We start from the raw sequence: 27,659 nt of genomic DNA on the forward strand, positions 1-27,659 counted from the left end.
GGAACTAAAGATAGAGGAACTCTCCATGATATAGGTATGAAGAAAGACTTCCTGAACAATAATATCCCAGTAGCCCAGAAAATTAAACAATCATTCAGCCAATGAAATCTCATGAAGCTAAAGAGCTTTTGTACAGAAAAACATACCATAAACACAGCCAACAGACTATCCACAGAGGCCTAATATCTAGAATCTACAAAGAACTAAAAAACTAAGTAAAAAAAAAATGCAGTAAAAAAAAAAAAGGGCAAATAGGGAATTCTCCATGTCATTTGTATTTCTTCCAGTGAAAGATCTGGTAGAATATGGAAGGAAGCCAATTCCCAGATGGTCTGCTGGCACGGAGCTGGAAAGCAGTACATGAGCTGTTGGGGCAAAATGGCCAACAACCTTGTGTGCTATCAGGAGACACTGCTGTTTGAAAGCACCCAGCCTGGGAAGATGTGTACACCTGTGCAATAGTGGCACCAAGCCTGGGTGGGTAATCAATGGTTTTCTGATTGGCTAAGAGATCCACTTAGTGGAAAGGAACCCATAATGGGAACTGGGAACCAAGGCAGAATCCTATGGAGACCAAGATCATGGACTACAATGAGATGCTCCCATTAGTCTTTAGCTAAAAGAGAGGTTACACCCATCAAAATCCCTCCTAATTAACAATGTTTATTCCATTTAACCTATGCTGTCCTCATTCTCTGTTAGAGAATCTGTTTTTCTTTTTTAGAAGGCAGTGAGAACCAAGGAGATAAACCATTCCTTGCACATACACAAGACACAAGGTGAAACCACAGAGGAACTGGCATGATGAACAAGAGTGCTGCTTCAATGGGGAGCCTGACAACCAGTGCCAAGGAGATGGAGACAGACACGGAGGATAACTCAAAACATACCAAAGCAGAAATACAGAAGCTGCTGAGAGCACAAGATTCAAAACATACCAAAGCAGAAATACAGAAGCTGCTGAGAGCACAAGATGAAAGAAGACTTAAAATACACCCACCATGACTCAGGGAATTTTGCAGAAGAGGGGGTAGAAAGAATGTAAGACCCACAGAGTGGAAGAGAATGTCCAGAGACATTTCCCCCCTTACAATGACTGGTTGGTGCTCTCACATCTCATAACCTTCAACCCCAGGGGCAATACCAGCAATCCCACTGAGGAGGGCCCTCAGTGGAATGGGGATAAGGAGGAAGGGAATGATAGAACTAACACATGATGTGTCTAAAGTTTCCACTTAATAAAAAAGAAAAGAAAAGCAAAGAAAAAAAACCAAAAGGAGGGCTGGAAAGATGGCTTAGTGATTAAGGTTGTTGCCTGCAAAGCCAAAGGAACCAAGATCGATTCCCCAGGATCTATATAAGCCAGATGCACAAGGTGGCACATTTTTTTGGAGTTTGTTTGCTGTGGCTAGATGCCCTGGCATGCCCATTCTCTTGCTCTGCCTCTTTCTCCCTCTCTCAGATAAATAAATAAATATAAAATATTATAAAAGAAAAAAAGATTCAAATTAAATATGAAAAAAATGTTAACAGTTTTTTCTCATTAAAACATTTTCAACAATGAGAAACCATTACAATGTCAACACCTATGAAGATGGTGTTGGAAAAGATGTGGAGAAATTAAAACCTTCATACATTGCTGGAGGAAGTGTAAAAAATGGTAAGGCAACTAAGAAACGTAGGTTGGTGGGCTTCAGAAGCTAATCATAGAACTACCATATGATTTGGAAATCTCTTTTCTAGATGTATACCCAAGCATTGAAATCAGCATTATTGATAATAGTCAAAAGATAGAACAAACTAAATGTATAATAACAGAGGAAAGAACAAACAAAATATGAAATATAGCCAGTGGAATATTATTCACTCATAAAGGAATGGAGTTCTGATGCATATTATAACACTAATGAACCTTGAAAATAGTATGCTAAATAAACAAACATAAGTGAAAAAAATGATGGACTCACATCAAGGCAGAAGGGCTGGCCATACCTGCAGAATAACCCAGTGTCCTTTCTTGGAAGCCAGGTCCAGTGCAGCCTCAGCCACTACCTCCTGTCCTTGCCCCAAAGACACATTGTGGAAGTTTCGATTGTTAAAGGTATATCCAAGTTTTTTTCCTAAAGAGAGTATGGAGTTGTTATTATTATTTCTTGAGTCTAATAATCTGTGTTATTTAATATTCAAAGGAAACACAAACTCCAATATCATCCCTGAAACCTGGGCACATGTGACCCCATCCCCATGCTTCATCTTTTCTACATCCTTCAGAGACATATATATATATATTCCCTTTCCCTTCTTCCTATTTCCCTGGAGCCCTACTCAGTGGGTTTATGGGATGTTCTGTGGTGTCATGAAGGCCTCAGTCATTTTTTAAAAAAATATTTTATTTCATGAGATCCCATTGGTTGAGTGATTATTTAATTTCCTGGGCTACTGGGGTTTTGTTCAGGAAGTCTTTCACCACCCCTATATCATGAAGAGTGCCTCCTATGCTTTCTTCCAGTAGAAGAAGAGTTTCAAGTCTTATATTGAGGTCTTTAATCCATTTGGACTTGATTTTTGTATATGGAGAGATGAGTGGGTCTAGTTTCATTTTCCTACATATGATCATCCAATTTGTCCAACACCATTTGTTGAAGATGCTGTCTTTTCTCCAGTCTACATTATTGGGACCTTTGTCAAAGATTAAGTAGCTATAGTTACTTGACTTAAGGTCTGAGTCTTCAATTCTGTTTCATTGGCCTATGTTCCTGTTCTTATGCCAATGCCATGCAGTTTTTGTCACTATGGCCTTATAATATAGCTTTAGATCAGGTATGATGATACCTCCAGAAGTGCTTTTTTTTTCCTTGCTGAGGTTATGTTTGGATATCTGAGGCCTGCTGCCATTCCATATGAATTTTGAGATTACTTTTTGTATCTTTGTAAAGAATGATGTTATTGGTATTGCATTAAATCTGTGTATTACTTTTAGTAAAATTGCCATTTTCACAGTATTAATTCTACCTATCCAGGAGCGTGGGAAGTCTTTCCATCTTCTGAAGCCCTCCTCAGCTTCTTTCTTGAGTTTTTTTTTTTTAAATGTTTTCATTATCTAGGTCTTTTACATCATTGTTTAGTGTTAGTCCAAGGTATTTAATTTCTTTTTGTTGCTATTGAAAATGAGACAGCCTTACTGATTTCTTTCTCTGTATGTTTGTCCTTTGCATATAGAAAGGCTACTGATTTTTGTGCACTGATTTTGTATCCTGCCACTTTGCTGAAGGAATTAATCACCTTTAGAAGTTTTGAGATGGAGACTTTTAGGTCACTTATGTACAGGATCATGTCATCTGCAAATAGGGCTAACTTGCCTTCTTCCTTTCCAATTTGAGTTTCTTTTATTTCTTTCTCCTGTCTTATTGCTTGGGCTAGTACTTCTAGTACTATGTTGAAGATCAGTGGTGAGACTGAGCACCCTGTCTTGTTCCCGATCTCAATGAGAACTCCTTGGATATTTCCTCATTAAATATTATTTGGGCTTTGGGTGCTTTATATACAGCCTTTATTGCATTGAGATATAAATCCTCCATGCCTATTGTTTCCAGCATTTTGATCATGGTGTTGTATTTTATCAAAGGCTTTCTCTGCATCAATTGAGATAATCATGTGGTTCTTATGGTTTAGTTTATTTATGTGGTATATTATGTTGTTTGATTTCCATATATTGAACCATTCCTGCATTCCCTGGGATGAAGCCTATAGACAAACACACCATAAGCAGAGCCAACAGATTACCCACTGTATGGGAGAAAATCTTAGCCAGCTATACCACCGACTGAAGACTAATATCTAGAATCTACAAAGGACTCAAAAACTAAACAATAAAAAAATCAAACAACCCATTCCAAAAATGGGGTAGAAAACTAAATAGGTAGTTCTCAGAGGAAGAATTACAAATGACTAACATACAATTAGGAAAATGTTCACCACAGATGGGGAAATGGCTTAGTGATTAAGGCACTTGGCTGCGAAGCCTAAGGACCCTGGTTCAATCCCCCAGGATTCACATAAGCCAGATGCACAAGGGAGCACATGTGCCTAGAGTTTGTTTGCAGTGGTTAGAGGCCTTGGTGTGCCCATTCTCTGTTTTCTCTCTATCTGACTTTCTCTCTCTCTCAAATAAATAAGTAAATAAATAATTATTGTATTTTTCTTTTTTGAGGTAGGGTCTCACTCTAGCCCAGACTGAACTAGAATTCACTTTGTATTCCCAGGGTGGCGTTGAACTCATGGTGATCCTCCTACCTCTGCCTCCCAAGTGCTGGGATTAAAGGCATGTGCCACCACTCCCGGATTTATAGAAATATATATATAACATACATATTTGGTTTTCGGAGGTAGAGTCTCATGCTAGCTCAGGCTGACCTAGAACTCACTATGTAGTCTCAGGGTGGCCTCAAACTCATGGTGATCCTCCTACCTCTGCCTCCCAAGTGCTAGGATTAAAGGCATGTGCCACCACGTCTGGCTAAAATATTTTTTTAAAAAAGAAAATGTTCAGCTAGGCGTGTTGGTGCATGTCTTTAATCCAAGTACTTGGGAGGCAGAGGTAGGAGGATCGCCTTGAGTTTGAGGCCACTCTGAGACTACAGAGTGAATTCCAGGTCAGCCTAAGCTAGAGTGAGACCCTACCTCAAAAAAAAAAAAAAAAGTTCCATGATGGCAGGGAAAACTGGCATAAGCAGAGGGTGGACATCCAACATCAGGTAGACAACAGCAACAGGGGAGTGTGCCAAAAAGAAACAGACCATAATACCCATAAGCCTACCACTACCAATACAGTGCTTCCAGGAGATGCTCATTCCCAAATCTTCACAAACTGGGAAGCTAGCACTCAAAACACCTAAATTAGCCAGGCGTGGTGGTACACACCTTTAATCCCAGCACAGACTTCTTTGTTTTTATCCTTCTTTAATTATGATACTGCATATATATATATATATATATATATATATATATATGACATAAAATTTGGCATCTTAATCATTTTTAAGTGGTATTGAGTATATTTACTCTTTTTATTACTATGTATTTACTACAAAATACTGGATTTCATGGTGACATTTTCATGTGTGTTTGTAATGTATTTGGATTACATTCATCCCATACTACCCTTTCAACCCTCTGCCCCCTTATCTTAAATAAGCTTCCTTCTACTTTCATGTCATATATATTTTAATCTATATAAGAGTAAATACATATTTGCCAGATTGTCCAAAAGCAGTGAGCTTTTTTTTCCTTGCTGCCTATGTCCTTTCCCATGATGCATCTGATTTTAATCCTGTGTATACCCAATTGGTGTGTTGGCATAAGATAATAAAGATTCTCCTTAAATGTTAAAAAAATGTTCAACATCCCTAACCATTAGGGAAATACAAATTAAAACAACCATGAGATTCTACCTCACTGCATTAAAAAATTTAACAATGACAAATGTTGGTGAAGATGTGGGGAAAGAGGAACCCTTATCCACTGTTGGTGGGAATGTAAACTTGTACAACTTCTATAGAACTCAGTTTGGAGATTCATGAAAAGGACGAACATAGAGCTACCAATAAATCCAGTTATTCCCTTACTGGGCATTTATCTAAATGCTCTATGCATCAATACAGAGACATCTGCTCAACCATGTTTATAGCTGCTCAATTCATTATAGCTAAGAACTGGAATCAACCCAGATGCCTATCATTGGATGAATGGATAACGAAGTTGTACATTTACACAATGGAATTCTACTCAGCAATAAGAAAAAAGTGATACAATGCAATTTGTAGAAAAATGGACTGACTTGGACTCACACAGCACAGCAAACTCACACAGTCACAGAAAGGTAAATGCTGCATGATGTCCCTTATCTGTGGTTCCTTACCTGGATCTGCTCAAGTTGTCATCCCTGATGGGCAACTCAAGGCCCAAACAATAGGGATGGAAGTGTTTGGGCAGAGGAGACTGGGTGGGGGGGACAAACACAAAATTAAACCCAAAATGAGCTGATACCATAGAAACCTTTATCCTTGGAGATAGACTGACTAAAAGATATAACCCTCAAAAGGAGAAGGGGGGAGTACCTGAAAAGTAGGGCCCTGGAGAGGGTGGGATGAAGCCTAAGTTTAAAAGAAATTTTTTTTCTGTCTTTGACTCGTAACTCCCAGTACTAGAGATTGGTTGATACCCATATTAAACTGTTGATCGGAGAGGCCTACGAGGTCCCCATATCAAGACAGCTTTCTGTCAAAGCACTTGATTACCTGCCTGAGGCAAAAGCTTATATCCTATGTCTGAAGACATCATGTGCTGCTGATACAGAGCATGGAGAGACCTGGCTGAAATTCAGAAGAAATCCATTCCCCAGCCAGGTAGTCTGTCTAGTGCTAGAAAGTGCTACGTGAGCTACTGGGGGAAAATGGCCAATAATGGTCTGAGCAACCAGAGGTCTAAGCTACTGAAAAGCAATCACCCTGACAGGATGTACACGTATAGTGCCACACAGCCGTAGTGGGTAACCAGTAGCTGTCTGATTGGCTAAGAGATCTACTTAGTGTAAAGAAACCCGTATCTGTAATTGGAAGCCAGATCAGAATCCTATGGAGACAAAGATTATGCTCTCCAGTGTCAAGCTTTCTCTACTCTTTGTCTAAAAGAGGGGTTACATGCATCAAATTCTCTCTAAATTAATAATGCTTATCCCATTTAAACTATGCTGACTCATTCTTCACTGGAGAATCTGTTCTTCTTTTTCAGAAGGTAGTGAGACTGGAGGAGATAAACGATCCCTCGCACTTCAGCCAAGCCACAGCTGAAACCACAGAGCAATGGGGAGGTGAGAAAGAGTGCTGCTTCTATGCTGTTCCTGATAATCAGCACCAGGGTGTAGTAGACAGACCCTGAGTGTACTCAACACTGAAGTAGACTTAAAACTCACCCACCACAGCTCATGGAATTTTGCAGAAGAGGGGGCAGAAAGATGGTAAGAGCCACAGGCAGAAACATCATGCCCAGAAGCATTCTTGCTCCTCAAAAAATAACTGACTGCTGCTCCCACAATGCATAACCCACAACCCTATGGGAAAATACCTGCAACCCCACTGAGGAGTGTTCCCAATGGAGTGGGCCAGGGCAAGAGAAAAGAGGGTACCAACACATGATGTATGCATACAAAAATAATAATAATAATAATAAACATTACAAATATTTTATTTACTTATTTAAGAGAGAAACAGAGAGAGAGAGAGAGAGAGAGAGAGAGAGAGAGAGAGGCTAATGTGGGGAATCAAACCTGGGTCCTTACGCTTTGCAAGCTAGTGCCTTTACCACTAAGCCATATCTCCAGCCCCTCAGTCAGTTTTTATCCAAGATAAAAGCAAACATATTTCCATATTCAAGACACTTTACCCTCACTTTCTTAGGTAATCCCCAAGTTTACTTTGGGGTGTTGGTGCTCTCCTACATGGTTCCCTCCCAGAGACTGAACATTGGTCCATGCTCGGGAGCGCTCATGTAGAAAGGGTTGTAGAGTCAGCATGAGGATGTGGCCCCACTGGCTGGCTTAGTTCTCTGCGTGTATGTCAAGTCTTTTCTGGAACATTTTGGGGAGGTGTGGTCAGTAGGGACAGGATTCAGTTCATCCTGGCTTCTGATCTTTCCACTTCCTATTCCTTCATTGTTCATAAAATAGAAAACTTTAAGTCAATTATCTTGTAGAAATTAAAGTGGAGAGAAGCAAGCAAGAACAAGGCTAGGCTGCATAGGTGTGAATGTTGTGTTGTATTGCTAGTGGAACACGAAACAAAGGAATTCCAATGGTAACAAATCGTATCAGAGCCACACCATGGGAGCAAGGTCAATACCCAGGAGTCACTCTCTAGGCTCAACGAACACTGAACACAAAACAGGACTAGTTTTGTTTACATATTAGCTGTTAGCCCAAACCAATAGGTTTAAAGTTTTTTTAGAAGCTACATATCATTCTTTATATAAAAGTATCATAAAACTGTGCAATACCATGAAAAAATCATCAAGCACTTTCTTCTAGGAAGGCAAAGTAGATGTGAAAAAAGAGAAGTTACAAAAGAGAAAAAGAGTAAAAATTGGTACTCAAATTTGCTTTCAGAATAAATTAAATTGAAGATGCAAGTTGATACTAGTGCAAGAAAGGCTTGGAAAAGAAAACTGTTAATATTGGATATTTCTTTTAAATACCAAAGAGAAAACGTATGGAATCTCTTCAGCTGTGCACAAGGAAGATGATAATTTTTGTATTGAGAAATAGTTATTATAGATTCAACCGAGATGAACCCAAGAAAAACCTTTATTAAACTCTATAAATCCTAGCTGGCAGTACATTTGATGTCAGCTTTAGAATGGGGGAGATAAACAACTAATTCCAGAGAAAACACCAGGATAAAAGGTGCTGGGATTATTAGATGGCGCCTGTGACGTTTTTGCTCACAAAAGAGCCCATTTATTTCCTTTATTCGCAAGAGAAGGATATAGGGGAAAGGTGTTAAATAAAGATTAGTTTGGAAAGTACAGACTGGAGAGGTTGGGGGAGGGGTGCAAATCTTACACTGCAGAGCCAGCAAGGATTCATCTGCATTAGTTCAGGCTGACAAAGGAGAAATAGATCTTGCAAATATTGGGAAGGGGACAATGGATAACCACTTATGACTGCATTACACATGAGCCTCCTGGTGTGTGAGGTGAACTTGCAGCATTCTTCTACATGAACATGGAGGATCTTAGACACTTTCTAGGTGGTGAGTAAGTTCTCTTAGGCAGTGATGTTCTCATGGGGGTCACCTTCATACTGCTTTGTGCCATGGCCTCTATGTCGTCACCCTACTATTTCCTTCTTTCTGTCCACCTTTCTAGATGGCCATGTCACCTACAACCCTATTCAAGCTCTCACAGTGTGCTTCATCTGCCTCTAGCCTCTGTGAGGTCCCTGTGGCTGCTGTGGCTCTCTCTAGTTCACGCACCTGTGGGGCTCAGTGGAAAGGGCAACAGTTCTCCAGGGTTCTCTGGCTACTTGCAGGCACTTTCTTCTCCACCCTCATTTAAAACTCTTCCTATTTTAGCACACATGCTCTAAAGCTTTGTTTACTGTCTTTTGTGTCCCTTTCTTTAACCACTTCCAGGACTAGACTGCTATTATGGGGAGCTTTGGAACTTGGTCCATGTCCCATCATTATCCTGGTACACTTGAATGCTATTGTTCTTGGCAACACCCTGCTTAATGCTTCCTGCTCTTCCTCATCTCCATTCCATTGTGTCCCAGAGGCTGCACCTGATGCTTTCTCACTGCTGAACAGTGCCCCATGACTGAACTATTGTTCTTGCATATCCATTCATGATTGTTAAAGCCTGTTCACCAGGTGATCACTCTCTTCATCCCACTCAACATACTCCTCTGCTTCTGAGGAATGCTCAGGCTACCTGTTGGAGTCAGGTTCACATTGCTGGCAGAAATCACCCAACCAAGAACAGCTGTTGGGAAAAGAGGGCTTATTTTGGCTTACAGACTTGAGGGGATACTCCAGGATGGCAGGGAAAATGATGGCATGAACAGAGGGTGGACATCAGTTCCTGGCCAACATCACTTGGACAATAGGAACAGGAGAGTATGGCAAACCCTGGCAAGAGGACACTGGCTATAATAGCCAGTAGCCCGCCCCCAACAACACACTAAGTCCAGGAGGTGTTAATCCCCAAATCTCCATCAGCTGGGAATGTATTCCTAAGTTTGTGGGGGACACCTGAATCAAACCACCACACTACCCTAACCTCATCACATACTCCTTTGCTTCCATGGAATGCTCAGGATCCTCTATCCTCATCACATACTTCTCTGCTTTCATGGAATGTTGAAGCTGCTCTATCCTTGTTTGTCTATTCTTCACCCTTACCCTCTTGTCTTAGTTTATCTTGGATCTAAGAAAGCTGAATTTGGACAATGATCTTATAAAATTCTAAACTCCACTGCTCCCTTCTACGTCTTTATTATGGAACTTTTAGAAACTTAATCTCTAAATCAAACAAAAGCAAAATTAATCAATGCTTTTGGTGAATTGGCACCATGACCAGTTCATGGCTCTCAGCCTTCATGCTATTGAGAGTTATTTCCGTGTGCCCAGAAGTTGGCTGTGTATTCCTGTCCCTCTGTCTTCAGGCCTCCTAAGAGACAGACTATACTCTCCTTGCTCTCAGAAAATGACTTTACTCTTTCCTTCCCTGAGAAAAACCTATGTCTCTTCTGGCAGGAGCTCCTTCAATCTGCTGCCATTGTATCTCTAAATTCCTTCTCTTTTTCTATCTTTATTCTCCCCGCTCACTGGCTCTAAAACAAGTGAGTTCTCTCATCACACAGAACAATACTCCATCAATCCTGATGCTGCCTGGAGAATAGACTTGCCCGAGTCATTAGGAAAGAGAGTGGGCTGGAAAGAGTGAAAAGAAAGTCAAAGCAAAATAGTGGTAATATGGGTGTAAAGGCACTGAGTGAAATTTGATTCTTTGAACATACCTGGTCAAAGCCCACACAGATCTATGTGAGTTTATGGTTCTAACCAGCACACTGGAAAGAGGAAAAGGAGGCAATAGAAGCCAAAGGATGAATAGTTTCTTTCTGATCACAGAATAGAAATAACAGAATTCATTTTGTCAAAGCCAGGTACTTAAACAAAGAAAGAAGCAAAACCATAGTACAAATGAGTGAAAGAAAGACCGGAGAAGATGCCTGTGTGAGGGTGGCAGCAGGGCGGGCAGAAGATGAAGCTGGCTTTGAAAAGACGTGACAGAGCATGAGAAGGAAGGAGCGTGCTGAGCCACCTCGGAGAACAGAAATGGCTTCGTCATCATGATGCTGCTCAAGGTGGTGTACTTTCAACTTTTCAAAGACATTTCACATATGAGATTTCATTTTAATCTTCGCAGTAACCTGAGGGGGTAGGAAGACATCACGGGGAATGCAAAACAAGAGAGAAGTAGATGAGGCAAAAGTGAAAATAAATCTGCAAGGATAGCAGCAAAAGAAGAGAGGCAAGGTAACATTGAAGTGCTGTTAAGAGATTAATTGGAGAACGCCAGAAGGAAAGCAGCAAGGGTGGAAGAATTCAGAGACCATGAAGAGTTGATTGAATTCCTTCTTCCTCCTCTTCCATCCCCTCCTCTCACTCTCCTCCCTCTGCCACACTACCACTTTAATGGATGGAAGATTCTAGAGGAATATGAGTGGTACAAAATTACTAGAGAAGTACAGAGTCCTTGACAAGGAATGGTGGGCTTCAGTTACTTAGACCTCACAGTTTCATTGGTCAGTGGCATGTGTATTTTGGCAGGGGAAGGGAAGGAAGGCAAGGGAACTAGTATTGCATCTGACTTTCAGGGTTTTAAAACCCTACCCAGTGCTAAAAACTGCCAAGGCAAAACAAAAGAAAAGAGTAATAGAATTAAGAACCTAAACAAATTCCTGAAAGTGGGAAAGGATATCAAACTTTTTGAGTAAAAAATGGGAATACAACTAACTATCAGATATACAGAGGGTACCAACAAAGCAAAGAAACAGTAAGTTTACTGAAAATCCTGGGGCTGGGGTGGGGTGGGATGATGGAATCACGTGTGCTCCAAACTTAAGAATACAGGCTTATCAGAAAAACTTATTAGATTTAAGAAATGGGAAACATTTATGCCCCCAGAATGTACTCTAAATTGGTGAATTAGAAAATAAATCAAAGCATCAAGAAGTCAGAGAGGGAGGGAGAGAGGGAGCAAAAGAGGCACAGGTGCCTAAGTGATCTAGTTGATGAGCAGAGATATTGCCTCTGGAAGTATGCATTAAGCGGCAGCCAAGGGCAGGCTGAGATAATGCATTCAGAGACAAATAACCAATACAGATCAGGGAGGGGTCAGTCTGCCTGAGATGACAGGATGCTTCAAATGACATGATGGAATTGTTGGAGGTCAATTGGCTAAGGACAGTAGGAAATTGCTCATAAACAGAGTATATGAAATCTTTCAAAGGGAGTATGGTGAATGAAAATGAAGAAACTGGATTTATCCATCTGAAACAAAGACTCCAGTGGACAGAAGGAATGTAAAAGTGTATAAAAGTGAAAAGAGCAACCATCATGGTCAAAGTTGTTATCCACTTGTTAATTAATTCATTCAACAGATGTTTACTGTGCATATTCTTTGTGCTAATTTCACTATGAAACCCTGGTAAGATCAAGATGATACAGTCCTTGAACCTAAGGATCTTAGTGGCAGGCAGGCAAGTAAACCTAAGTTCAATTCATGACAGGATGATTAAAATTAGAATTGTCTTAAGTGTGTAATGCAAATATTAAGAGGACCATGAGGCTGAATAATGAGGAACCAAATGGTTTGCAAGGAAGGGGTCAGGAGAGGCTGTTGTGTGCAGGATGAGTAGGTATTGCTGAGAACATTTCACATGAAAGGAGCCATTTGTTGAAAGGCCCTAGTTCAGGAGGGTCCACAATTTGAGGATCTAAAACGGTTATGAGGCTGGAGAAGAGTGAGCTTTGGGAAGGTAAGAGCCAAGGCTGGGCAGAAAGGCCAGTCCCCACTGGCCACATCTATATGTAAATGGTATTAGACTTAGCATTTAGAATATTGACAGTCCACTAAAAAGTCTTAAGTAGTGTGATTGGTCCAGATCTGAGGTTTAGCAAGGGGATTCTGGTTGCAGATGGCCAAGGACTTAGGGTTGTGGTGGAGGGGAATAGAAATGAGTTAGGAGGCCATTTTGATAATCCATGTGAGATTATGGTTATTCAGCCAGAATTCAAATGAAAATAGAGACAATTTGATGGGTTTGGAACATGCATGTAAGGGCTAGAAGGAGACTCAACATGTTGGGTGGTGGAGGTGATGTTCAAGATGACCCCGTGTATGGATCGAACAACTATCTCTATTTGCAGAGGACATGGTTTTGTATCTAAAATATCTTTAGCAACTCATAAATCAGAGCACTGGAACCAATTGGCAAGCTCAGCAAGTTTTCTACACTGAAGTTAGCATATGCAATTTCACTACCAAGGAAACTGAAATTAACATAATTTTATTTACAATAGATTAAAAAATTTTAAAAATTCTGAGAAATGAATTTAACAAAAGTGCAAGATTTGTGCACTACAAACTATACAATATTGTCCAAGGAAGTTAAGTTAGAAAACAACATGGAAAGATAATCCAGGTTCATGTGTTGGAGCGCTGAATGGCACTCTTTCCCAAGTTTGTCTAAATAGTATCATAGCAGTCTGTGTTGAAATCTCAACTGTCTTTGTTTAGTTTTGACAGAACATGTCAAACTAGTTAAAAATTTTTATGCAAATATAGCAGACCGCAATAGTCCAAGTAATCTTGAAATGAAAATGTTGGAGGACTCACACTTATTGATTTAAAATTTTGCCACAAAAGTACGATATCAGTGTTGATACTGGCATGCATGTAGCCAGCAGGTCAATTGAACGGGATTAATTTTCTAAAATAAGTCCCTACTTCTATGATCAATTTCATTTGGACAAGTTCTAAGACAATCTAATCATTTTAACAATTGCAACTGGGACAACTTGATAGCTACATGCCAAAGAACCCCATATTCATACTCCATGCCAACATTCGCTCAACACAGTCCATGGACCTAAATGTAATAGCTAAAATCAAATCCTTTAGGAGAAAACAATGGAAGCAAATCTTTGTGACCTTAGGTTAGGCAGTAGTTGGCTGGGGTTGGGGAAATGGGATACTATAGATTTTTTTTTTGGGGGGGGGAAACAAATTTTGTCTAAAATTTGAATGTAGAGCTGGTGGAATAGCCTTGTGCATGTACTAAAATGCTTTGAATTGTATACTTTATTTTAATTTTGAGATGGGGGGCTCTTCTTATGTAGCCCAGGCTGACCTCAAAATTTTGAGCTTTCTGCCTTGGTCTACCTAGCAGCTGGAATTAAAGATGCATGTATCATCATGTCCAGCTAAGTTTTGTAAGAAACAAAGTAACTTATTATGAGATAGGGTCTCATTAATGAAGCTGTTAAAACACTGGGAGAAAGAAGAGAGTCTTCATGGGCACTAGTGAATCTGACAGATTTTAAGTTCTAGGGCAACTTTGTGACAAGGGGGAAGCTAATGGCGCAGAAAGAAGACATTTGTTCCTTAGATTTCTGGAGAACAGAAGTCATGTCATGCAGAGCTACACAGGGATACTGTGGTTTTGGTTAAGTGGCAAGGAGAGATGAAACCCTAGGCTATAACCTTTATTAAGATTTCCATGGGAAACAAGAGAGGACAGGGCAATTTCAATAATTTTGTGGGCGTGGGGCACAGAGAGTGTGTTTGCTTGTCTGGTACTTGGCCCTGGTTGGTTTAGGGCAAGAGGAATACTGGCTTGGTGCATGTGTGCATGTGTGTGTGTGTGTGTGTGTGTGTGTGTGTAGTGTGAACTTCTCTGGGGATAAACCATCAAATAGTCAGGACACCCATGGCAGACTAAAGTCTAATTACATCAAAGTTCACTCTGGATAATCAATTGGGTTTTCTTACACAGCATGAGATCCTAAAGCAGCCATAGCACCAAAGGTCTCACCCCAGCATGGCTGATGACCTCCTCATAGCTGTGCTGGTAGAATTCTCTATCTGTTGGTCTTCTACTCTCTCTATCCTCTGTCTCCCTGAGGCTACTAGACCTCATTGTGTACTGCTGGCATAGGAGCAGCTAATGATCCAACCTATGTCCATTCTTATGCAGGAATGGAAGCAGGCCTATCTAAAGTTGCTCATGAGCAGTTGCAGCTGCTTTTGATAGAGATGGTAACAACTGCTTTCCTTGGAGGTCAGCATCACTCGAAGGGGGTTAGATAAAGGAGGTGAATAGGTATGTGGCTTCGATGGCCTGCTGGGACAGGCGAGCTCTTTGCTCTCTCCAAGCATGGACTGACTTTGGGAGGGGCAGTTTTTATAGTTTTGACCAGTTATTCAATATTTTGTTCATTCTTTAAAAAAATATTATTATTATTATTATTGTTACTTTTTATTGACAACTTCCATGATTGTAAACAATATCCCATGTTGTTCATTATTTTCTTAAATAATTGGCCCTCCATACCCTTGGGTTTTGTATCTTTGGATTCAACCAACCATGGTTGAAAAATATTTCAAATAATTTTGTGTCCATACTTGTATGTACAGACTTTTTTGTGCCCTTATTCTTCATACTGAAAGAAAAAATATAGCAATGATCTGTATACATTAGGCATTTTACGTAATCTAGGCATAACATAACTGGGAGAATGCGCATGGTTATATACAGATACTGTGTCATTTTATATAACAAATATGAGCCTCAATGACTCTGGTATCTGTGGGATACCACCCCTCCGGGAACCCAATCCCCACAGACACCAAGGAATGACTGTGTACATATGAATATGTTTACTGTGGCTTAGAAACACTAACGGCATAGTATTTGGAGCTAGATACTGTGGCTAAGTAGGACACCTGACTTCCAAGGTAAGCTCACTCATCAGTGGACACGAGGGTCCTTGGACAATGACGATGTGGCTCAAAAAGATAGGGTGCTTTGGAGGTACCTGGGAGACATAGTCAAGTTTACTGCAGCTGGAGGCATTGACATTGGTATCTGTAGACAAGTAGAAAGTAGGTTCAGGAAGGGATGCTGGGGGAGAAATACTATATTTGGGAGACTGAAAAGGACTGAGGTCTTGAATAACAAAGTGTAGACTGGAAAAGTGGAGAGTAGCACTGTGGCGGGCAGAGTGATGATCCTCTAAAAATGTCCACATCTTCATCTTTGGGACCTACCGATATGTTATGTTTCATGGTAGAAAGGACCCCAGTACTGGGCTCTATTAATGACTCTGAGATTCAGAGATGATCCTGGATTATTTGGTTGGGCCCAATGTCATAATAAGGATTGTTGTAAAGGAAAAGGACTCGTTTATATCTTCTGTAAGATAAGGGCTGTGCTGTTTCAAGCCTCCAAGTCTGTGGTACCTTGACCACAGCAGCAACAGGAAGCTAATGATGGAAGACAGGCTGGAGAATCCAGTTGGGGAGGGTGAGGATGGAGTACTTTGAAAGCCATTTTAAAGAGTTGAGACTTTGAAAGACCATACTTGTATTTCAGAAGATTGCTTTGGCTATGGTATGGGAGATGGGAAGGGTGGGGTGGAAGGAAAAGGCCCTCTCTTGGAACTGCTCAGGTGTATTCTACCTTGTACCTCCAGAGTGCTTCTTCTCCATGGTGCACCGTGCTGTGCTCTTGCCTCAGCAATGACCCAGACTTCTCCAGGGCCTGCAAATGTCTAGTATGGCTTAGTGAGCCGTGAATGTGGAGAAGGGTGGTGATAAGAGACCTAAACAATGAAAAGGATCAGAGATAGTACAGCCTGGTCTCCAAGCAGAAGCTTTTCTCACCTTGATTTTCCACATCTTTCAGTGGGTCTACCCCTGGAGACAGGATAAAAAACATGGGAGTGGCTGGTCCAGATTCTTCAAATGAGGATGCAAAATCAAGTGCTCTTCCTACTACGTATTTGCTTCCTAACTTCTCTTCAACAAAGTCTCTGCAGAAAGAAATGCATGTGCACTTCAACTTCTAGATCATAACATTTGAGAAATGGAAGGTCTCTAGAAATGGACAAGACATGCTCAAGGTCACAGGCTGGACAGTTACAGAGTTAGGACTGGCTCCAACTTTACAACCTGTCAGCACAGTTTGGGCTGTTAGCCCAGGGCTGTGTGCTGCTAGACCAGGGATCCTAACTTTTGTCCAACCAGGCCATTGCTGACTTCTGAGGACCTGAGGTCCTCTCACATCATGTCATCCTTCAGGAGAACGTTAGAAACAATCGCTCTGAGTGCTTGTGGGCAGCAAAATCCACCCTACTCTATATTCTTTTTTTTAAAATTTTATTTATTTATTTGAGAGCGACAGACACAGAGAGAAAGACAGATAGAGGGAGAGAGAGAATGGGCGTGCCAGGGCTTCCAGCCTCTGCAAACGAACTCCAGATGCGTGTGCCTCCTTGTGCATCTGGCTAACGTGGGACCTGGGGAACCGAGCCTCGAACCAGGGTCCTTAGGCTTCACAGGCAAGCGCTTAACCGCTAAGCCATCTCTCCAGCCCCCTACTCTATATTCTTGCTGTGCTATGTGCCACCCTGCCCAAGGTTTTTGGCCCTATGGGACTTAATTCTTTCATGTTTATTTTCTGGGATTTTTTTTTTTAAATTCCAGTCCTCTTAGTACCCTCTTCCAAAGTAGCCCATTTTGTGCCAAATTCTACCAACAACAACCACTTGCTAAATGTCCGTCAAGTTCCTAACCTTCATTGAGCCTTCCACCTTCCTCTGAGCACACTGCTTTCCCTGACTCTTTCCTGGCTGGGCTCATTCTCCCATGCTCAGTGCTCCCTAACAGTGGTTGTCTTCAAACCATTCCTTCCCCATTTGGGTGGCTCCATGGAGGCTCATTTCCCTCAGCCATGCACACCAGCATCGTCTGCTGCCTGAGTTGGTCAGTCTCACTGTTCACCCCACACTTTGGCACTCAGCTTTCTCTCCTCTAGCCTGGGGGACATCAACATTCATGTGAACAATCTATTCTAAGTGACTTCAGCTCAAGTGATTTTCAAATCTTACCCCTTTCAACTGCCTTAGTTCACAGCACAAGTTCAACCTTATTATTACTTGGGAACTCTTCTATGTCTGAAACCATAAGTGGAAACATGCCATTTTCTGATTCAAACCTTTTATCCTTAGTTATTGTGATACACTTCACTGGTTCTTTGCCTGCATGGGTGCCTATATGAATGCAGGAATTTCAGCATCTTGGCCCCTCTGATACTTTTCTCAGAACATTTTCTTAAACATTTAAAAATTTTTATTTATTTATTTATTTACTTAAGAGAGCACAAGAGAGAAAGAAGCAGACACAGAGACATAGAGAGAGAGTGTGTGGGTGCACCAGGGCCTCCAGCCACTGCAAACAAACTCCAGATGTATGTGCCACATTCTCACTACATTTTTATTTATTTGCTTCTTGCATGTCTAATGTAACTCTGTGTCTTACAATTCCTTAAAAATATTTTAGGGGCTGGAGAGATGGCTCAACAATTAGGGCGCTTGTCTGTAAAACCTAACAACCTTGTTTTGATTCCCCAGTACCCATGTCAGGCTGGACGCACGAAGTGGCACATGTATCTGGAGTTATTTGCAGTGTGGCCTGGGGCCTTGGAGTGCCCATTCTCTCTGCCTCTCTTCTTTCTATCTCTCTCTGCTTGCAAACAAACAACAAAAAACAAACAAACAAAAATATTTTAGGAGGTATAATCAACACACCATATGATTTACTCATTTTAAGTGCACTACCCAGTGACACTTAATAAAGTTGCCAGTTGTATAGTCCTCACCATAGTCCAGTGTTAGAGGTTCTCATCATATCAGCAGGACCCTTCACAGTTAATTCTCAGGCAACTACTGACCTGCTTCCTGCCCCTGTAGGCTGCATGGCCTATGACGTCTAATCTTTTTTTTTTTTTTGCCAATATCTTCATCTCCTTTGCCTACCTTTTCCTTCAACACACTGATTTGAACTACTTGAGTTTGGGATCAATGTAACTCTGAATCTAGACCTGGGCTTCTGGAGAAAAAAGGGTAATAGTGAAGTGTGGGGCTACTATGAAGGCGGTCTTATCTACGCAGGCCCCCAATGCTAGTGGGAGTATTTGGGTTTCCCTGGACATTCTCATCTCCTATTCTTTCATAGACCCTTTTTCAAGTCTTCTCCATTTTCTTCAAATATTTAATCCGACCACTCTTTCATTCACACAAACTCAGCTGATGATCTTCCTACTTCTAAGAGAAACTCAATGTTTCTGTCATTCACTTATTACCTTTAAGCCACAAACACCTCAGTTTCCCTCTTTTGTGATAAGGGTGGAACCTCCATAGATCCTACCATCTTCCCTTATCTTAGAGGTGACCAGCATCATTTTCAAAGCTGATTTGATTAACATCTTCTTCCAAACTGTGCTAAGACATTAAAAAAATAGATGACATACACATAGCAACTGTCCTCTCATGGGCTTTAGGGTGTTGGTAAAAAACACTCCTCAGTATAGGAACATGGCCTTGGAGTGTAACCTTGCTAGGCTGTCTTTCCCAAGACTACCCTGGCTGCATGTCTGCCTAAGACCTCCCACCATCCTCTGCCCCTACCGCATGGCATAAGTCATCCGGTCAGGCCGCATGGCCCTCATCATACAGAGACGCTGCAGGGCTGTCTTGTTCTTCCACTCCTGGGGGAACTTCTCCTTTTCAGGACACTCTGACTCCACAAACTTTTTCCAGCTCTTGGAAGATCCCTCAATGTCCCGATCCAGATTGCAGAACTGCTCCAGTGACGAAAGAGCCTGGGAAATTCAGAGAACCTGGCTCTGAAATACAGTTTGTCTAGAAAGCTGTAGTTTATAGTGTGTTGGGAGTTGAGTGGCAAGTGGTATTCTATGCACAAATCACTCTCATTTATGTCTGGTCTAATGTCTCTGGTCTTCCTCCAGAAGATATCAAGGGGCAGGGAGATTAGTCATCAGCTCATCCTTAGCACACATACCCAGTCCCATGCAAGGGTTAGCAAGTGGAATATTAAGGATGCTATTAATGGCAGAAACTGAGCTACATCCAACCGCATGCTATTATATGGAAAGAGGAGGCAAGGAGGGGGTAATATGGTTATTTTGATCATGAAGTCCCAAGACTTAAGTCAAAGAATTTGTGGTGCTTTGAGCTAGGTGTCCCTCCTAAAATCATGTGTTTTGAATGCTTGATCCCTAGCGGGTGGAAATTAGGGAATTAGAGACTTGCTGGAGGAGGTGTGATGTTGGGGTAGGCTTATGAGTGCTATGGCCAGCTTGCCCTTGTCAGTGTTTGGCACATACTCCTGCTGCTGTTATCCACCTGATGTTGGCTAGGAGATGATGTCCAGCCTCTGTTCATGACACATTTCCCCTGCCATCCATTTCCTCCCACAGGCTGCTTAGTGCCAGTAATTAAAGAGTGAAATTGGTTCTGAGAAGTGGGGTTGTTGATGAAACGTGACTGTGTGGCTTTGGCCCTTTGGGTCTGATTTACAGGAGGAATGTGGAAGGATTTGAAGCATTGGTCTATGAGATGCCTTGCAGTGCTGATGGACCATTCTGGTCAGAATTGGAAGAATTCTTGCAGCCACAACCACTTGCTAAATATCTGGCCAAATTCCTAACCTTTACTGAGCCTTCCACTGTCTCCTAAGGACACTGCTTTCCCTGACTCTTTCCTGGCTGGGATTCTTCTCTTGTGTGAGCAAATAAGGCTGCTTACAGAGCTGAACTTTTCATTAACAGTGAATTTTTAGATGTTTCATTGCTGACAGCTTATGCTGTATCCCATCTTCTTCCTATTCTTCACATCTAGGAAAGCTGGGGAGTAAATCTGGACACTCTTTCCTCTGATGCCAAAGGGAATTTGTACCATGCATGCCATGTCTATGTCCTGGAGACTTCACCACAGCCCACTCATCACTACCATTAGCATCCTAAGGCAGTCTCCTTTCCTGGCTCTCAGGACATTTCCAGACTGCTTGTCAGCTCCCTGGCTTTTCCCAGAAAGCCTTCATATGAGAGCAGTAAATTTATCATATGGCTTTGATATGTATACACTATCATCAGTCTTGACAGTGGAACCACACTTTGATTGGATGAGTATCCTGGTTTTAGTCTGACTCATGATTGGAATGTTTAGTCCCCAGCTTATGGTGCTATTACGGAAGGTTGTGGAAAGTTGAGAAGGGAGGCATAGCTGGAGGAAGTAGCTCACTGGGGGTGGGTCCTTAGGAATATACTACCCCTGGAAACTCAGTGTCTTGCTTCCTAGCTGACCACGCTGTGCACTGAACTGTTCTCACTGCTCTCCCACCGTGATGGACTGAGCCCTCTGAAACCATGAGCCAAAATAAATCCTCTTCCCCTGAAGTCATCCTGTTAGGTGCTTCATTAGAGTGATAAAAAGCAAATGTGGGTTACAACGTCAACATCACTCAATTAAAGCACTTAGTGCTTTCCAGACTTTCCAGCATTACTCAGCTCTGCCTGTATGTTTGTCTTCTCCAATATTAAACTGTGGGGCTAAGCACCTAGTACAATTTTAAGGAGCCCAACAAATTTCTGCTTTTGAATACACCCATCTGTTCAGTCTTTCAGTACTTGTCAAATGTCTACTACATGTCAGGGATATACAATAATGAATAAAAAATAAGGCATCTGCCTTAAGGAGTTTATGGTCCTAAGTGAAGGAGAAAGGAGATGTGGGAGAGGTTGGGAGACACATAGAATTCAGTTAGGGAGACACGAGACAGAGAGACTGGAAAAGTACTTTATGAGAAGGACCAAAAAGATCCAGAGCCTAGTGGGTGGGGTGGGACAGAGAGAAGTGTGATGGCATTAGATAAGCCTTACTAGGGACAAGACAAGCTAAGTCTGCACAAGGGCACATATGCTTGACCTGGGGTGCATCTGCTCTCCTTTCCCACCTGACTATTGCTTCCCAAGTCTTTCCCAAGCACATAGAATAGGGACTACCTTCATTCATGACAAGTGGTGTAGGGCGGTGTGAGGAGGCACAGGGAGACAGAGTTCTGGTCCTAATACTCTTATTTATGATCCACAGGACTTGCTCTTAAACATTCATGGGCTTTGGTTCGTTCATGCATAAAATGAGGCCACTGATTACTTGCCACATCTCCACTGTGCAGGCACAGTGCTTTGAAGAGTATGACACCCCCACTGTCCTTCCTTGGGGGCTTGATAGCTATTGCATTCCGATTGCTGGCTTACTTGTCAGTTACTCCCACAAGATTGTGAGTCCCCTGTGGGCAAGAACTTCCTCAGGCTCGGCGAGCACTTAGGAAGTGCTCAGTTAATATGAAGTTTGACATGTGCACCTCCAGAAGCAGGGCTCCTGCTGGGTTGAGGAAAGTTGTAGCTGCTGTCATTATTCCTCTCTGTGCTGAGGAACCAACTTTCATCTTCTTCCAAGCAGCCACTCACCCCTCTTCCCAGCTTGCACCACCATTAACCCTTCTGCAGTCCTATTACCCTCTCTGGGGTCTCCTCAAAATGGAGCAAATTACTCTGTGATCAGCACACCCAGCTGCCAGGTTTGGGTCTGAAGCCACATTCTTAAAGCTCTGCATTGAACACAATTGCAACATTTAATCTCCCAAATGAGGGAAATGGATTTCTAGCCTTCTAATAAGCTAAATGGAAATGACTAATTAACCTAATTACTTTGGACTGTGCAGCAAAATACAACTGAGCTAAATTGGCAACCAGAGTGGCAGCTAGGGGCCCTTTCAAAGGCTAACAAAGAAATTCATCATAGATGAGATTTTCTAATGAAGACCAGAACATACCCATTACCTGAAAGTTCAGCACTTGATGTGACTGAAAGAATCCTGACAAAAGATAACAATAAAAGCGGGATTTTATCACAGAAATGTCATTCATTACCTCTTATTAGTTCTTCTGCAGAAGGAAGCAAGTCAATCAACCTTTCTCATTAGATAGAATCTTTAAAACTTTTTTTTATCATGTCCTATTCAATTATACTTATTTTGTTTCTTTAGGCCAAAATTCAAGCAAACACTTTAAAAGCATTTATCAAAGGCTTCTGTGAGGTGTACCACATGGCTTTGCGTTTCACCTGCTCACATCCTGGCTGTGCCGTTTGATGGAGCTGGATTTGTGGCACCACATAACAAACTCATACAGCGAGAGAGTCTGCTCATTTGCAAAAGCCTTTGAACAGCCAGGTGAATTCAGCCCACAGGACAAAACAGAAAAGCAGAGTTAAGCAAGGCAACACAAAGCCATTAACAATGAGTTCTGTGAAAGGAGGGCGGGAGCAGAACTGGACAATAGCCTGAGCCGACCTGTGTAAGACGGAAGCTGCGAATTACATTTTCTTCTTCACCACTGCGATGGGGGGTTTTGTGGGCCGATGTAGAGAAGGGCAACTGGATTTTTTTTTTCCCAACCAGGCAGCTCAAAGTTGCTGAAAGTTTTACTTTTTGTGGACAAATTTCATCAGGTGCATCTCTATCAACTGCAGCCTGTAAGCCTCTTATAGCTGGGCAATTCATCAGAATTATTATGGGATAGATTGCATCTCTTGAAGACCTAATCTTTTGCCCCTTTGAATTTTATTTTTCTTGGAAATAGGGTCTTTGTAGATGCAATCAATTTAAAATGACATCACTAGCTTGGGCCTTAATCCCATATGACTAGTACCCTTAGAAGAACACACAGGGACATACAGAGGGGAGACAGCCATTTGAAGGCCTTCAAATTGAAGAATGAGACTGGATTGACAGGGCCCCTAACCAAGGTAGAAGCAAGGACATGTCCTGCCCAGAGAATTCGGAGGGAGCATAGCTCTGTTTAAACCTTCACTTCAGACATATAGCTTCTAAAATGGTAGAAGGACACCTTAGTAGGTTGGGCCCAGGGCAAGGATCCTTACTCTGGGCCTGGCATAGCTCTGTGATAAAGGGGCTAAAATGGCCATTTTGCAGATAACAAAAACTCAGAGGAACTGGATAACCTCCCAGAGGGGACACACATACACACACATGAATCTTGTATGTCTGACTCCAGATCCTGTGTTTACTAGCCATATCCATCGTTGCTCTGGTTCTGTACGATGGCTTCATTCAGAAGAGTTTTCAGATCATGTTTTTGAAAATGGCATCAGACCCTGAGTCAGGATTTTCAAGCCATTTTGTTCAACAAGATGGTCACTGGCCATGGGAGACTACTGATCACGTGAAATGTGGTTAGTGTGACAGAAGGAAGGACTGATTTTTTTTTTTCCTTAGGCAAGAGGTCTTTACTATTTTCCAGGTTAGCCTTGACTTCCTGAACTCAAGAGATTTCCCACCTCAGCCTCCCAAGGGGCTAACACTACATGTACATGCTACTTGCCTGGCTAACGGACTTAACTTTTCAAGTCTATTTAATTTGAATGATTTTACATTTTAAGTGTAGAAAGGGAATCTCAATTTAATAATCTGAAAACTTTGAATGATGTTTGGGACAATTTGGGTATATGAATCAACCTTTTCATCAGTAACTTTTAAAAATCTAAGTACAAATATTTTGGATGAAAAATTAACATCTGAGTTGAGATGAAGTATATGTGTAAAAATATTGCACACCAAGTTTCAAAGATTTAGTACAAAAACATGCCCCCCAAAGACTCATATCCTTTAGGGTTGTTTGCCAGCCTGTGGGGCTACTGGGACAAGGTGGGAATTTTAGCAGGTGGGGCCCAGTGCAAGGATATTAGATCATGGATGGCTTGCCCTTGAAGTGGTCAGTGGTACCCTGGCTCCTTCCTCTCTGCCTCATTGTTTCCTGGATGCTTAGAGGTGAGCATATTTCCTCAATCACATGCTCTACCTTGGAATATTACCTTACATAGGGCCAAAAGCAATAAGGCTGGTAGAAGTGGTTGCACTCAAGAGGCTGAATAGGAGGATCATGTGCTTAAGGCCTGCATGGGCTACATACTAAGATGCTATGTCAAAATAATATGTATGAAAATTCCATAATTAATAAATAAAAACAAAAGGAAATACAAAAACAACAATAAAAGTAGTGTGACCAGATTGTCATGGACTGAAACTATGAGCCAAACATGTTTTCTACTTTTGAGTTTATTTTTCCCCTAATGCTGGGGAATGAACCTAGGACCTTGCACAAGCTAGATAAAAGCACTACCACTGTGCTATTCCCCAGTAACTGGGGACCATTATGAATGGAATCCTTTGCTTTTCCTCCGCAACATATTATTTCTCATATCATTCACTAGACTGGGCCCAGAATGTTGTATAAAATTAAATTAAAAAACAAATTTCACCTTTATTTATTATTTAGACCAGGGGTCAGCAAACTATAGCTTGTAGGCCCAATCTGACCCCACCCCCTGTTTTTCTAAGTAAACTTTTATGGGAACTGAGCTATGTCCATTCATTTTCATGCTGTATGTTAATTTGGAATGCTAGAATAGTTGTTTAAATATTTACTATGTGGTCCTTGAGAGAAAATGTTTGATGGCCACTGATTTGGTTACAGTCCTGAGAGATAAGAGAACAGCTACAGACTATCTGAAAAGTAGTTAGGAAAGCATATTGAGCAATGGTGTTAGTGTAATTAGCATGGAATTTCCTAAGAGGACTCTTTGGATGGGGTTTGCATGCATATAAATGATTGCATCCTGGGCTTGTCATAAATTAAGTTAGCCTGGAAAGATGTCAAGGGAATTAATTTGAGTGAACAGGCAAAATTTTTAATGATGAAGTACTGTATGTTTCCATCCATCTAACATTCTTGTGATGACAAGCACTACACAATGGCTCACAGGTCAGTGGTTGCTTGGAACTAAGGATTTGGGGAGGGAGAAGGTTGTTATAAACACAAAAGGCCAATATTAGAAATCTTTGTAAAGATGGGACTTTTGGAAATTTGATCATAGTGGCGATTACTTGAATCTACATGTTCCCAGTCTGGCAAATAAGAAGGGGAATAATATACTGAGAAATAACAGAGGATTCTAGAAACTCAAACCATATATTTACAAAACGTTCACACACACACACACACACGAACATGTAGAAAACATACTAGTGAAAACAGAGGAAGACTGGTACACCATCTAAATGTCAGTTTTCTGAATTGGTTACTGTACTATAGCATTGAAAGATGTTAGCATGATAGGACCCTGGGGCAGGGATACCTGGTTGTTATATCTGAGAATTAACCTGTGAGTGCATAATTACCTTAACATAAAAAGGTTAAGAAATATAAGGAGAGACAAAGCCAATTACATACTTTAGATACATACAGTTTTTGGTATGAAGCATTTGTAAAATGGAAGAACAAACATGAAGGATCATACACAAGGCTCATCTTTACTGATGCTATTTCAAGGGTGCCCACTCAGGTATGGCTGGAAAGCTGTCCACATAGAGTGTGGGCCTGAATTCTCTGGAGCTGGGATTCACTCAGTCCTAATTTCTTTCCAGCTTCTCTGAATGCAGATGTAGTCCCTACTGAAAGGACTTTCTAGTTTGTGATCCTTTCAACACTCACAGCATCCTAGCTGAGCTAAGCTGCACTATACAGATTTATGTCCCAGATTTGGTACGTATAAGTAGTGGAGCCTCAGTTCCACTCTAGGTTAAATGGAAACAAATAATATCAATTGCTGAGATGGATATGAGACTGAAGCAAGACGTGAGTGTTCAGCTCAGATTGACATGGAGAGCAGAGGCCTAGCACCTGTTTTCTGGCAATGATGTGGCAGCACTGTCACATCAGCCTAGGGACTCACCGAGGACCTATGATTCTGGAGGGTGAAAGGTGGATGAGCTGGCTCTAGAAAGCTCATGGGAACTTTAGATTATCCCCACCCTAAAGGCAGAGGCTTCTCACAACAGAATGCCTCTGCTTCTTCTCTTCGGGCTTGGGTAGAGTGAGCTTTCTGTGGCGTGAAAGAAAGGGGATTTGCCTGTGCTCCATGCAGCTCCATACTTGAAAACTCCAAAAGAGAGCCCCACTGATGTTGCACAGACACGTGTCACAATAAAACTCTAAGAGAACTTGACATTTTCCTAGTGTCCAGTACTGACCTTGATGATTCCCCAGGCCTGATGGGAGAGAAACTCCACCGGGCTGGGGGTACCTGACTCTACTGGCAATCGGAGCAGAAAATCCAGCTCTGCTGCATCGACTTCCTGGTTCATGAGGAGAATCTGGAATGTGGAAACATGATAGTACACAGGGTCCTAGAGATCACAGGACTTGTCCCTCTGTGTAGTTATTGCTGCCTCAAACCCTAGAGCTTGCCCATCAGTTTTGGTTGTTTAAACAAGGTGGAGTGAAAGTCTATATTCACGCAAATTTCTTCTGTCTGCATCCTTTTTTTAAAGCACACATATCAGAGTGACTTAAATCCACATGGTGGATGATGATTTTCAATCGTTAGCAGTGCTTATTATGTATCAATCATAAGTGCCATGAAGTATGTGCCTGCAATGTAACTGAACAGATGACACATGCAAATGATATGATTGGGGGAAAGTTTCAAAGTGACATATGAATATATGCAAAGTAAGCATGCATATATGAATCAATAATGTGCAAGGGCTGCAGAAAAGAGGAGTGTCCAGCAAGCAGGGAAAGGAAGGGATTAATTCAACTAAGGTTTCTCTAAGTAGCTGTGAGTTGGATCTCAGAGCAATTAAGAAATGAGACTATTTGGACAAGAAGGGAGATTTTTCCAGGGAAGGGAGACTGAAGTTGCAGAGACTTGGAAGGAGACTTAGAGAGGTGTGTGCAGGGAAGGAAAATCTTTGATTTGGATAGGGATATGACTCATAGTGAGAAGTGGGGCCCAGGTTGTTTTTTGAAGGCCAAGCTGTCATCTGGGCTGCAACAGGGAATGCAGAGGGCATGTGGCACAAAGACATACTAG

At 41.6% G+C, this 27,659-nt stretch overlaps 1 protein-coding gene across 2 annotated transcripts in view; it reads right to left on the bottom strand.

Moving 5' to 3' along the window:
* Dnah9 (dynein axonemal heavy chain 9) overlaps nucleotides 1-27,659 on the bottom strand; it is a 369,830-nt gene that overhangs the window by 39,194 nt on the left and 302,977 nt on the right. For both annotated transcript variants that reach the window (XM_045131009.1, XM_045131010.1), the window contains 4 exons: nucleotides 26,815-26,937; nucleotides 19,308-19,501; nucleotides 16,504-16,652; nucleotides 1,993-2,120 (listed from right to left, as the gene is read on the bottom strand). In XM_045131009.1, the coding sequence (XP_044986944.1) occupies nucleotides 1,993-2,120; nucleotides 16,504-16,652; nucleotides 19,308-19,501; nucleotides 26,815-26,937 (594 nt within the window). The remainder of the gene's footprint in view (nucleotides 1-1,992; nucleotides 2,121-16,503; nucleotides 16,653-19,307; nucleotides 19,502-26,814; nucleotides 26,938-27,659) is intronic.

Source organism: Jaculus jaculus, chromosome 12 (genome assembly GCF_020740685.1).
Source record: "Jaculus jaculus isolate mJacJac1 chromosome 12, mJacJac1.mat.Y.cur, whole genome shotgun sequence".
NCBI lineage: Eukaryota > Metazoa > Chordata > Mammalia > Rodentia > Dipodidae > Jaculus > Jaculus jaculus.